The sequence below is a fragment of the Austrofundulus limnaeus genome, unplaced genomic scaffold (genome assembly GCF_001266775.1).
Source record: "Austrofundulus limnaeus strain Quisiro unplaced genomic scaffold, Austrofundulus_limnaeus-1.0 Scaffold20, whole genome shotgun sequence".
Taxonomy (NCBI): Eukaryota; Metazoa; Chordata; class Actinopteri; order Cyprinodontiformes; family Rivulidae; genus Austrofundulus; species Austrofundulus limnaeus.
Window position 1 is genome coordinate 2,977,499 of NW_013952422.1, and position 12,053 is coordinate 2,989,551.

General features: G+C 36.5%; 3 protein-coding genes across 6 annotated transcripts in view; all 3 read left to right on the forward strand.

Moving 5' to 3' along the window:
* Nucleotides 1–3,715, forward strand: part of fam163ba (family with sequence similarity 163 member B, genome duplicate a) — a 30,848-nt gene extending 27,133 nt beyond the window's left edge. For all 3 annotated transcript variants that reach the window (XM_014003874.1, XM_014003873.1, XM_014003875.1), the window contains one exon: nt 906–3,715. In XM_014003874.1, the coding sequence (XP_013859328.1) occupies nt 906–1,343 (438 nt within the window). In that variant the 3' untranslated portion in view covers nt 1,344–3,715. The remainder of the gene's footprint in view (nt 1–905) is intronic.
* Nucleotides 3,716–8,097: 4,382 nt separating this feature from the next.
* The window catches only part of slc27a4 (solute carrier family 27 member 4), a 28,907-nt gene continuing 24,951 nt past the window's right edge, over nt 8,098–12,053 (forward strand). Inside the window, exon 1 of the mRNA XM_014003876.1 lies at nt 8,098–8,265. Within this exon, the coding sequence (XP_013859330.1) occupies nt 8,168–8,265 (98 nt within the window). The 5' untranslated portion in view covers nt 8,098–8,167. The remainder of the gene's footprint in view (nt 8,266–12,053) is intronic.
* swi5 (SWI5 homologous recombination repair protein) overlaps nt 9,111–12,053 on the forward strand; it is a 5,032-nt gene continuing 2,089 nt past the window's right edge. The window contains exons 1-3 of one of the 2 annotated variants that reach the window (XM_014003880.1): nt 9,111–9,984; nt 10,085–10,176; nt 10,296–10,390. In XM_014003880.1, the coding sequence (XP_013859334.1) occupies nt 9,796–9,984; nt 10,085–10,176; nt 10,296–10,390 (376 nt within the window). In that variant the 5' untranslated portion in view covers nt 9,111–9,795. The remainder of the gene's footprint in view (nt 9,985–10,084; nt 10,177–10,295; nt 10,391–12,053) is intronic. The other variant, XM_014003879.1, reaches the window with a different exon arrangement.

The following is a 12,053-nucleotide window of genomic DNA, read 5'->3' on the forward strand; positions in this document are numbered from 1 at the left end:
ATATATATATTGTCACATTATTTGGACCAAAAAGCATACTGGGTAAATGATGATGTTTACTAGATGCACCGCTGCGAGCAAGATCTATTCAATCTGAATGTTAATCTTTGACAGTATTCAACCTTCAGTTCTTTTAAATAAAACCAGAGAGCGTTGACAGAGAGGAGAAGGTAGAAATGACTCAGCCTGCAACTGAAAATATGGATGAAGGACAACAGGGCTGCGTCATGGAAGAAGAACTTCGGCATTAACCTGTTAGCTTTTGCGTTAGAGCCAATCTAATACACACAAACACACGCATGTATGCCGATATAGCATTGGTTTTAACTGAACTGTTGCATATTTATTTGTAACTGTGTAAATACAGTTAATTAGTTATTAATGTTGTTAGCTCCAGCGCTAATGCTATATCAACATATAGGTCTATTAGCTTGGGTGCTAACGTGAAAGCTAACAGACTTAAGAAATTCTTCTTCCATGTAGCAGCTCTGTTGTCCTCCATCCATATTTTCAGTTCCAGGCTGAGTCATTTCTACCTTCTCCTCTCTGTCAACGCTCTCTGGTTTCATTTAAAAGAGCTAAACATCAGATATTGTTCAAAATTAGCGTTCAGGGTAAATAGAGCTCACAGCCTCACATCGGAGCACCCAGTAAACATCATTTATCTGGGATCCTTGGTGGCGTAAAAAATATTGCTTTGTCTGTATTTTTACGGTCTTGTCTTTATAGTAGAAATAAATGTTAATGAAATAATGTCTCGTTATGGTTTTTACAGTTGAATGTGATTTGGGATGGATAAATAATCCATATGAGTGGGYTCTGAGGATAGTCCTGTAATGTTTAAGTGATTTTCAGGCTAATAGTGGCTTATCATCAACGTACCTTCTTCATTTTTCCCTCCACAGTATTATTGCTGTAAGAAGGAGGAGTCTGAGTCGGAGGAGGAGGAGCCGGACTTCGCTGTCACGTCCCGCCTCCCGCCAGTTCACTCCAACCACAACATCGTGGCGGCAACGGCGGCCGCCTCCTCCATCCCGAATGGCCCCGCCCTTTTCTCCACCCCGCCGCTGGCGAGAAAACTGACACGCTCGCAGACCTTCTGTCCGTCCTGCACGCACTACGACCTGCCTTTCTACCTTCAGCCTCCTCCGCCGCAGGTCCACCACCAACCGGACGGACTGAGGAATGGAGGCGAGCGAATCAGCTACCGCAGYGTCCAGCAGCAGGACCTGGAGCTGCCCGTGCCCGTGAACATTTCAAACTATCGGAAGCCAAACCTGGCGCGGTCGGTGACCATGAGGGAGATGTTCACACGCAGCTGCAGCATCAGCACCGATGTTTAGCTGGTTGAAGCTCGTTTCATGTTTCTGTTTTCTTTTGAAAGCTGAGAAGGCCAAAGCGGGACTGATTCAGACTGTGTTTRTGTCAGCTTGACCAGTTCTAGTCTTGTTTATCCAGTCCTCGCCTGCAGATTGAAGGACTCAGATGGCTCTCAGGACAGTTTTATCAAAGTTAGATGCTCAGGTTGATGATTTTACACTTGGGCCAATATAAAAGTGTTTCAAAAATATTTCAACATGGCAAAGAATCATGAGTAAAAAAAGACTTTCTTTTACACAAAAGGGATTTATTTTGCAATTTGGTGACGTCTGTGTAGCCCCTGACTTGAAGGACCCTGCAATGTCAAAACGCCATCATTCGGAGGGATTTCTCTCTTTCACAGCTGCTACAAATCAAACCTGATTAGAAGTCTCCCTCTATTATAATGAGACGATWTATTTCATTCATCACCAGATTATGAAATAGTGTTTATGACAATAGGAGAAGAGGTTTTTTTATGGATTAGCTGCCGTGCACGGACCTTTTTTGTACAATCCCGATTCCAGAAAACTTGGAACGTTGTGTAAATGCAAATAAAACAAAATGCAATGATTTGCAAATCTTGTAAATCCACATTTTATTTACAGTCAAACGTAGTAAACATCAAACATTGAAACTAATTAAAAAATATATAATTTTGAATTTTTTTTCAGCAACACATCTTAGAATGTTGGGATAAAGACAACAAAAGGCTGTAAATGTTAGAAATAAAAACAATAAACAGCTTGAGGAGTATTGCATAACCACAGTTTTTATGTATTCATAATGGGAAATTTTTAACCCCAGTAATTGTCTATATAGTTCTGTATTACACAGAAGTACATTTTGACCAATTTTTTACMTAWAAACTAAAAATACAGTTCAAAGCCTGCWTCTCTGATGGTATGAGGGTGTATTAATGCACACAKCATGGGCAGCTTACACATCTGGAAAGGCACTGTCAGTGCAGAAATGTATGTGCAGGTTTTAGAACACCCAGGACTTTTGAACAGCTGGAATCCTTCATCAGACAAGAATGGAACAAAATTATCCCCCAGGAAGTCCAGCAGCTGCTCTCCTCAGTTTAAAAGAGTTCACAAACTGAACTTTCACAAGTTCWCTGAGGTAAACAGAATCCTGTCCCAACTTTTATTTATGTGTTTCTGTCATCAGATACGATACTAACTTTTAAAAAGTGCTATATCAGTTTCAGCCTTTATTTTATTCCAGTGTGAATAAAATGTGGGTTTATGAACTTTGCAGATCATTGCATTCTCTGTTTATTCACGTTTTACACAACTTCTCATCTTTCTTTTGGGAACAGGGGTTGTAGTTTTAACTTTGGCCATAAGATCATCAGACATCAAGGGCTCATGGAAGATATAGTCCTTCTTTCCACATCCTTTCAGGTCTCGTGTTTGCTGGGAGAGTATGGTCGCTCTGAATATCTGCACAGTGTCCGTACATAAAAAAAGACATCTGTGTTGTTGCAGGCAGGATGGGTAAAGTGCAGAAACAAGTTGTTTGTGTGCATTAACTGTATGCCGTTGAGCGTGTAACGTGGTAAAATCTCATGCCAGACCTTTTTTTTTTGTTTGTTTGTTTCTTTGTGTGTTTATTAGTTACAATTTGTCCCAATCTGTCTTTCTGGTGAAAATAAAACCCAGAGCAAAAGTGGGTTGCAATAACTTATTAAACATTTATCAAAAATGAGGTAAAGCAACCCACGTGTGCAGCTTTACTCTAAATTAAACCCAAGCAGACGTTAGGTTTTGCACGTTTATTTCACTGATACAGCTACGATTAGAGGAGCAGTCATCAGTTTGAACTTTCAGTKTTATTTTATTAGTTTTTTTCACAGTTCTTCACTTATTTTTGAGTTTGTGGCCTTTTCTCTGTATTTCTTGTGACCTGGTTGATGTCCAGTGTCTAYGGCTAAAGATTCACCTTTAAAGGCACATGTATAAAATATTTAACAGACCATAACGTCCACTTCAGTCTCTTTCCTCCCTCTCAATCTGTTGGACTGAGGAAAATGTGCTCTGAGGTTTTCAGAGAGAATCCAGCTCAGGACTGAAGCTGACTTGAATGTCCTTTCTGGACCCCCGCCCTCACCATCTGTTTCAATTTACAGTAGATGCTGATGTGCTCTGCTCTGTTTTGTCTCTTTGTAGATTTTTATTTTATTTTATTTTTTTTAGTAAAAGGTGAAATAGTGCATACTTTGGTCCTATAGGTTGGGGGGCACCGAGTGTAAAATATAACATTGAAAAATATCATGAACACGTTTTCATTATTTAGCTCACTTTCTGCGTGTTAAAAAATGCCCACTAACATTTTATTGTTGTTTAGCTCAATTTTCTAAAATGTTGCAAATTTTTACTAAAAGTTCAACTCAAACCGTAAAAAAAATATGTGTAAAAAATCCTAAATCTAAATGAAGTTTACATTTAAGTATTTCGGAATGGAACCCGTCGTTTGCCGTTAGTTCTCGGCTCTTGTTATGATGTCATCATCCTGAGAAAATAGCATCAGCTAACGCTGCTAACACTGCTAACACTGCGAATGCTTCCCTACAAAACATCAAACTTGCAGTGTTGGCTGGTGTCTGAGTTGCACTTCAAACTTCGGACCACAGTCACCATTTATATTATTTTCAATGAACACATCATGAACTAATGTTCAGCAGCATTAAGCGTTTGTTCGTCGCAGGATGATGATGTCATCCTGATTAGTTAAAGCTAACCSCTGCAAAATGTTAGCCTACAGCAATGAGCTAAACAAAACTACAGTACAGTGTTAGTGAAAAAGAACAACTAGAATTTTATGCTCAGAAGTAAGCTAAATAATGAAAATGTGTTCATGATATTTTTATATATATTTTTTACACTTGACGCCCCATGCTAGGTTGTGACGAGCAAATCCTCAAGGCATCAACACACACAGTTTTGTAAATCTGACACAGTTAATACACCCCTGTTTTTAATCATCACAAGTAAGTGCAAAGCAAAGACACATACTCCAAGAAAAACCACCCTTTAAGTGTTAAAAACTGATTTTTATTTGTTTACAACTGGCCTTTACAGAACAGCCATAATCCAAGCCCCCACGCTCACACACACAAACTCACAACAGTTGTCATTCTTTATATTTTTGAACGTTTTTTTGACAGCTGCACAGCAAAATTAGTGCCATAAATAATTCTAAGAGAACTGTATTATTCAGATTATTACTATTCTAAGTGTTTATTCAAATGAAATGTGTTTTTTATGTTCAGGTATTTGAATTGTTTTATTTTAAGATGCAGCCTTTTCGTTTTCCAGACTCGGTACAGTACAGCAGAGATGTTTCTGTTTTTGTTTTTTTTTTTTTTTGTTTCTAATATATAAATATATAACCAACGGACACATTGTTGCTAATAAAATAGTGTTAAAACCCTCCAGACTTCTGCGTTTGATTTTGAAAATATGAAGCGAGAACGTGTTCCAACAGGTGGGTTAAAACAGGAAGAGCAGGAAACTTGATCCTGGCAGAAAATCAAATGAGTTGGAGAGGCAAAAAAAGAATCACAACAGTTTTTTTTTTCACATAGGAAATTATTAGAAATATGAGTCAGGGCTAATGAATTGGAAGCAGAACACACAACAGATGGAGGTGTGGAGCAGAGAATATCTCACAGAAAACCTGCACGTTTGAGACGCACAGCCATTTTGTGATATTTATGCAACCACTCTGCTGCAAAAAAATATATAAAATCTTCAAATTATGATTAATATCATCTAATTTAAACTTACTTGTGCTATTTTTTTGTTTTGCAAAAGCTGTAATAGGGAATTATGTGCTTCTGGCTCCAACACAAAATGAAAAAATRTTTTTAACACTGTCATTTGTTTTCTAACAGAGAATTGGCCTTTTCACTCTGATTTAAAACTAGAATTTCATGGGGTTTATTGCTATAACCCAGTAACTTCCATTCCTCTACATGCTTGAAGGAGCTTTTGAAAGCTGCAGAGTTTGACAGTATTTCGCCCTTTCACACACACATTCAGCATATTGATTCTGAAAGTGAAGGAATGGAAAAACCACAAATTGTGTTAAAGTGCAGTCATTACATGGGTTTTCTGTTGATAATATATTTCAAGAAACGTAATATCACCCATTCATTATGCCTAACCCCCAAATTATTATTGACGTTTTTAGAATTCTGCAGAGTCATAAGAAATGATTAAGCAGCTGCTTCAAATCGAAACATAGCAGCCCAGGGTTTGCCAAAAGAAATTTATAATGAGAACTAGTCCTGTGTTTTTCAAAGTGGGAGCCATGCCCCCTGCCTAGCTGGAAGGAAGATACAAAAATGAAAAAAAAAAAATATTTATCTAAACCATTACCATGAAATATACAATTTTATAATATATTGAAATGTTATTTAAGAGAGGTAAGATTTCTTTTGTTCGGCTCTTATCATCAACAGTTATTTAAGAAGTTGGCTTTTCAATGGAAATAAAAAAGTGTTTAAAACATGTTAGCTAATACAATCTTTATGCTGAACAAATGTAATGGAGGTTAAGAGTTAATTGACTCACTGAGTCAGGTGTGTTGGAGCAGAGAAACAAGRAAAACATGCTGTCCTCAAGGACCTGCGTTTGACACCCCTGCAATAAAGGGTCTGAGTCTGAGATGGAGGTTTAATGACTGTCAGCTTGAGCTGCCTCACAGTGCATCGTTTAGCTTTGAATCAATGTTACAACATGCTGATCATCATCATCCTCACCCTCGCCTCACCCAACACTCTCCCACATTTTTTGTACGTCTTAAAGTTCCTCTTTCTCAAGCACATTTTCTTCTTTGCTTTTKATTACAACTGTCCTTGGCTGCGTTCCACCAGCCGTGGAATCTAGATGTTCATGAAACGAGCAGCTGGGATTCCATGAATTATAAACAAGTAAACAGCAGGAGGTTTTCCAACTAGAACAACACACCAGTTYGGTCGAGCTGTGGCTGCTGAGCCGGCTCCATGCACCTGTAGCTCATTACCAGCTCTGCAGTATCCCACCTTCAGATCCTGGTTCACCAGGTCCCGTCGCACATTAGCAGACTGGCTGGTTTCAGACTGTCTAAGATTGGGACTAATGTTRCTTTTATCTGCTGGATGAAATTCAGGACACATGTCCATCCTGCTGTTTTAAAAACTGTTGATTCTGCTTATTTGAGGAAAAAGATCAGCTTATTTCTCAAAGGTTACAACCTTTTAAATTAAGACCTACATTCTATTAAAATAATTTGAGACTTGATGCTTTAATTATATCTCAGTTCAATCATCTTTATCATTAATATCAAATATGTTCTGTTCTCTTCCATTTAAGGATCCAATTAAAATTCACATTTCTTGTTTTTACCCTAAATTGCACCTTATCTGTCAGAACTTTTACACCATCACATTCCAGCAACAATCTACAACTTTCGTTTTATTATTACAGGAGATATTTATGTAGGTTTTGACAAATTAAAATATTAGTTTTTAGCAGCCAAGGTAAAGGATGTTGTTACAACACTCATGACTCGTACTGCTGTGTTATAGGCAGTGAGAAATAACTGACCTCCATAAATCTCTCTTTCTCCCACAAACACGTGACTCCGTGCAGGAGCCATTACCGCCCGGTGTGTGTAATAGTGCAGTTTCCTAAAGGGGTGGAGGGGGCTTCTGCTCTGAATTTTTCATTTCCACACACTCTATGTTTCTGTATAACAACTAATAAATAAACAATGAATCCAGAGGACATAACACAGAATGGACCAGATTTTATGCCCTCTATACCTACACATCAGCTCCTCTTGTCTCCTCTTTTTGCTTCTTATTGTCATCTCARTGGTGTTTTGGTCTATGTTTTAGCACCGCTGAACTTGGCCTGTAAAAGCACCTGGATGATTTTGGAGCCTGATATCTGATAACAAAAAAAGGGTTCTGTTTTTTTAATAACTATAACCTTTTGTTTTGTTATTAAAGTCAGTTTAACAACTAAATATGCTAAGGGTTGCTGCAATCATGTAATATTCCCCTTTGTGAAAAAGTATGATGGTTGTTTCAAAGAGGGTGAAAATTTTGTTTTGTATGTTTTAGTTAGCAATGGTTTTGGCGCCATCTGGTGGTCAAAAGGATGGTTGTTTTTGAAAACTACAAAACTACAAAAAAAAATTTAAAAAATCTAAATACTGTCACCAATGTAATGATTTGCTGCATTTTTATGTGATAGAAAAATATTTTTAAACTTTCATATCAACTAAAGAAGATCTTTGAAGCTTTTGTATTTAAAAATCAGCTTTTTAAGTACATTGTTAATGTATAAACAACATGATTACAACACTTAACTCTTCAAGTTATTTCCTGGCCAATCATAAAATCATAAATTAAGATGTTTCCAATGCATTGTAGATATTATTAAGCTGTTATGCAAGCTTTGTGGTATTGTTTGTTCAATAGACAAGTGGCTAAAACAACAAATAAAACATAAACCAATGAGTTTATAAAATTAAACAAGACTTTTTTTTTTAGCATGTATCTACTTTTTCACATGACCTGGCCTTTTAAATTTCGTTTTTCCTATTTTATTGGGTTTTGACTGTGGTGTTCGCTCTGCGCATGCTCGGTAGATGGCCATAGTAAATACTTCCGTAAAGTCACGCCCCCTTGTTTCTGTATCCAATGAAATATCAGTATTTCACTTCTAGCCGCGAACTGCAAATTTCTCAGTTTTTTTTCGACGTTGCTGAATGCTAAGTCAACGAATGTGGCTGCCCCACTTACAGCAATATGAGCACGGAACAGGCCGTCGAAACGAACTGTAGTGCAAATGATGTTCACATTTCAACGCCAGAGATAAACGACTCAAAAAAAGAGGCGCTGAAGAGGTACGTAACAGTTAGCTTAGATAGCTAGTTGAGGTAGCTAGTTGCTTTTTACAGCCGGGGTTAGCTTCAGTTTTTAACCTCAATGGGAAGCTGCCACAGTTTATTTGTATGCCTCAAATGTTAAACTAAGTGGTTAAATATATTTTATTTGTCTCGTTATGTAGTGATAGAGTTAACATAAATGTTGCATACTAAACTGATAGGACAGAGGAGTCCAATCCTGGGCCTCTGTTTCTTATTTGTTTCCCTGCTCCAGCACACCGAATAAATGAACTACCCCATGTTTTACAGATGCCTGTTAATCACCCATTCATTCATACCAGGTGGATTGGAGCAGAGAAACCTCACAAATATGCAGAAGAGTGATCTTTGAGGAACAGGATCATGTCTTCACTGCAAAAACTGTGCACCTAACCAAGTTTTAAATCCTTATATCAGCCAAAAAAGTTTTTTTGATCTTGTTTTGAGACTGATTTACTAAACAAGAACTGATTGTGTAAGAATGATAATCTTGTTTTCAGAATATGTAAGGTTATTTGTCTTGTTCGCCTGAAAATTTGACTCAAATTAAGTCAAAAATTTCTGCCAATGAAGTAAGACAATTTTACTTGGTAAGATTCTTGAAATAAGAAAATACTGAGTCAAATCAAGTATTTCAAGAATCTTACCAAGTAAAATTTTCTTACTCCACTGTCAGAAAATTTTGACTTAATTTGAGTCGAATTTTCAGACTAACAAGACAAATAATCTTACACATTCTGAAAACAAGATTATTATTCTTACATAATCCATTCTTGTTTAGTAAATCAGTCTCAAAACAAGATCAAAAAGACTTTTTGGCTGGATATAAGATTTTAAAACTTGGTTAGATGGACAGTTTTTGCAGTGTTGGGAATGCCTTAATATTTGAAATAATAAACTTGGTTTATTTGCAATAAACTCCTTTTTGGGTGGTACTTATATCACAGGAGAAAAAAATATAYGGTAGTTGATAAATGTATACGGTTGAACTAAACAACATAGGAAATTACTTTTTAAAAGTGTACTTTGACTACTTTTACTAATATTCACTTAACTATTTTTCAGAGGATTTTTATTGTTTAATTGCATAACTACGATGAAATATTAATGATTTACTTCATCATGAAAGGCTTTGGATTATTTTTGCATCACCTAGGATTGGGCAAAATCATATTGTTGGTAATTAATCATCAGTAAAACTGTCAGTTAGTATTTGCCACTTGGCGACATGTTTTTGTGTATGACACATTGTCACTTCAGTGATCCCAATGGTAAAGGCAGCGTAGRGCAGCTAACACTAATTCTAAYCCTACAAACTTGTTTAATCACCTGAAACACCAACATAAACTGGAGTATAAGGAAAGCCAGGAAAAGCAAACAAAGGCCACAACGTCTGCTACATATTAGAGGCAACTTAGGAAATAACTCGTTTTAAGTTGGATCTTTTTGCACATTGTTAGATTTAATTTAAATTTAAAAAATAAAAATTAAAAGTAACAAGTTGGCTGAATGTATTTTTTGAATTTGTTTACTTTTGCYATTTCTGACAAGGACTGGCTTGATTACTCTCACAACCAATTTTTTTCCCCAAGACATCTCTTATTGTTTTACCAAAAAAAAAAAAAAGGCATCTCTCCATTTCCTCCTAGAACTCCATTCYCAAGGTTTAAGAAAGTACACTCCCAGTTCAAGTCACCAGTAAGTAGCTCATCTAGTCTCCGGCCTGCACAAACTCTTGTATGCCACAGTGTGTTTGTTGTTCCTCARTCGCATGACTTGTTTTTGGTACATTTTGCAGCTTCAAGTAGCAGATAGTCCTAAAGAAGAGGTGGCAGAGCTACAAAAGAAAAAGGAGCAGCTGGATTTAGAGATAGCACAGCTGGAGGCAGAGTGAGTACAACTATGGTTGTCTTTTATATTTAATAGTTTGCATTTTGCTYGCTGAGCTTGAATATTGGCAAAAAAAAATGTCCTTTGCTTGACACCAATATTATTTTTGTTTTTGCCAGAGGATATAGTGTTGAAGAGCTGGAGGATCATATTGATAAGCTGCATGAATACAACGACATCAAAGACATTGGACAGTCACTTCTAGGTCRTATTGGTAAGAGATAAACTTTATTTCACCGTACTATGTTATATTTTGGAAAAAGTCCAGATTTGCAGCTTCATCTGGCAAATTTGACTGAGATAAAATTTTGTTTTCAGCTTAATTTTTATTAAATCAATTGGATTGCATTTGCTTATTTGTTCCATCACAGTGAACATGTGATCATGTGCAATAAAACAGCTTAAATGACCAATTTTGTTTTAAATAATCCAAACATCAGTTTTGGCACAAGAGCATTGTGGTTGTTTTCAATCTTTTGCGATGACTGAAGGTCAATACAAATAATAGGTTTAATAGGTAGACAAAACTGATGGTTTGTGTATTCATGAAACCTGATATGAGCTGCAGGTTAGGGAAAATGCAAATTTAAAAACGGTAGGCTTGAATTCAGTGGGTCAGATTCATTTATGTTGTTCTACAGCCAACCAGTAGAGGGCAGCAGAGGCATTTGTTTTTATTTAGCAGAATGTAATCTGACAACACTGAAAAGGCTTTGATTGTTCTGTCTGGTTATTTCTGACTAAAGTCTTATAAATGATCATTGTGTGCTATCATTACATTAGTTCTGTTATGAATCCAGCTCAYACTCTTCAAATAACCACCTGGTAAAATCTTAATTTTCTGTGGTCTTTCATAAATTGGCTGATATTAATCAGCAGCTGGGACCTTTTGATTCAGCTTACTCAAATCTGTGATCAAAATGATGTTAATACAACAATRATAGCAGTTGGTTTAACAAAATTATAGTCTGTGTTGCAACCATTCAWGGATGAGTAAGTAGAGCAAAGGTCACGTCACTTAGGAAAGTCGTGGTGAGTCACGACCGAGTTGGTTTAGCTCATGACTTTTTACTATATTTATATCTTGTGTAATTGTTTGTGTGACATAAAATGTAGACATTATTATGAGTTTTATTCTATACTTTGCTGTACTGATGTGTAAAAATGAGAGAAAATCAAGATAAAGTTTGAGTTAAAGCTTTACGTTCAGAGTAGTAAAGATATGGGATGATAATGACCTCAGTGAACGGAGATGGGATTTCCACTCGGACTCAATGCCAGTCTTTCACACCACTCACACTTACAGACAATTCCAGTCTCTGTCTACGCTTATGCTTATATTCATACGCACACGTGCAATGAAATACAAGCAGTTTCTATCTTCTTCTTTTTCTTCTTGCTGTCTTTGTCACTTTTTTTTTTTTTTCAAAACAAACACTTTCACAAAGAGTCTACACTTCGACACTGAGGACTGTTGTGTTGTATGTTGGGAGGGAGGAGACTGGTGGGCTGCTGTGGAGTGAGAGACGTCCTGTGGTACCCTCTAAAGACAACTGTCCCTTTGTCTCTGATTGTGGTTTCTGTCTTCAAGAATTAGAACCATCAAAATTTGAACATCTTCTTTTCATATATAACTTTTAAAATACTGACGTTTTTAAATCAAATGCACTGTTATGAAAGTTTGCTGATTTTTTTTTCCCGTAGGATCAGCATTGAATCATAGAAATGTTTCATTTTAACATTGCTGAAAAAATGTAAAATGTGAGAAACATATTTAAGTTTGTGCAAAATCAATATGTTCAGGCACACATTTAAATTTTTATTCTTCATCTGAAGTTAAATATTAATTTTAAAGGTTAAAAGAAGCATTTCAGTTG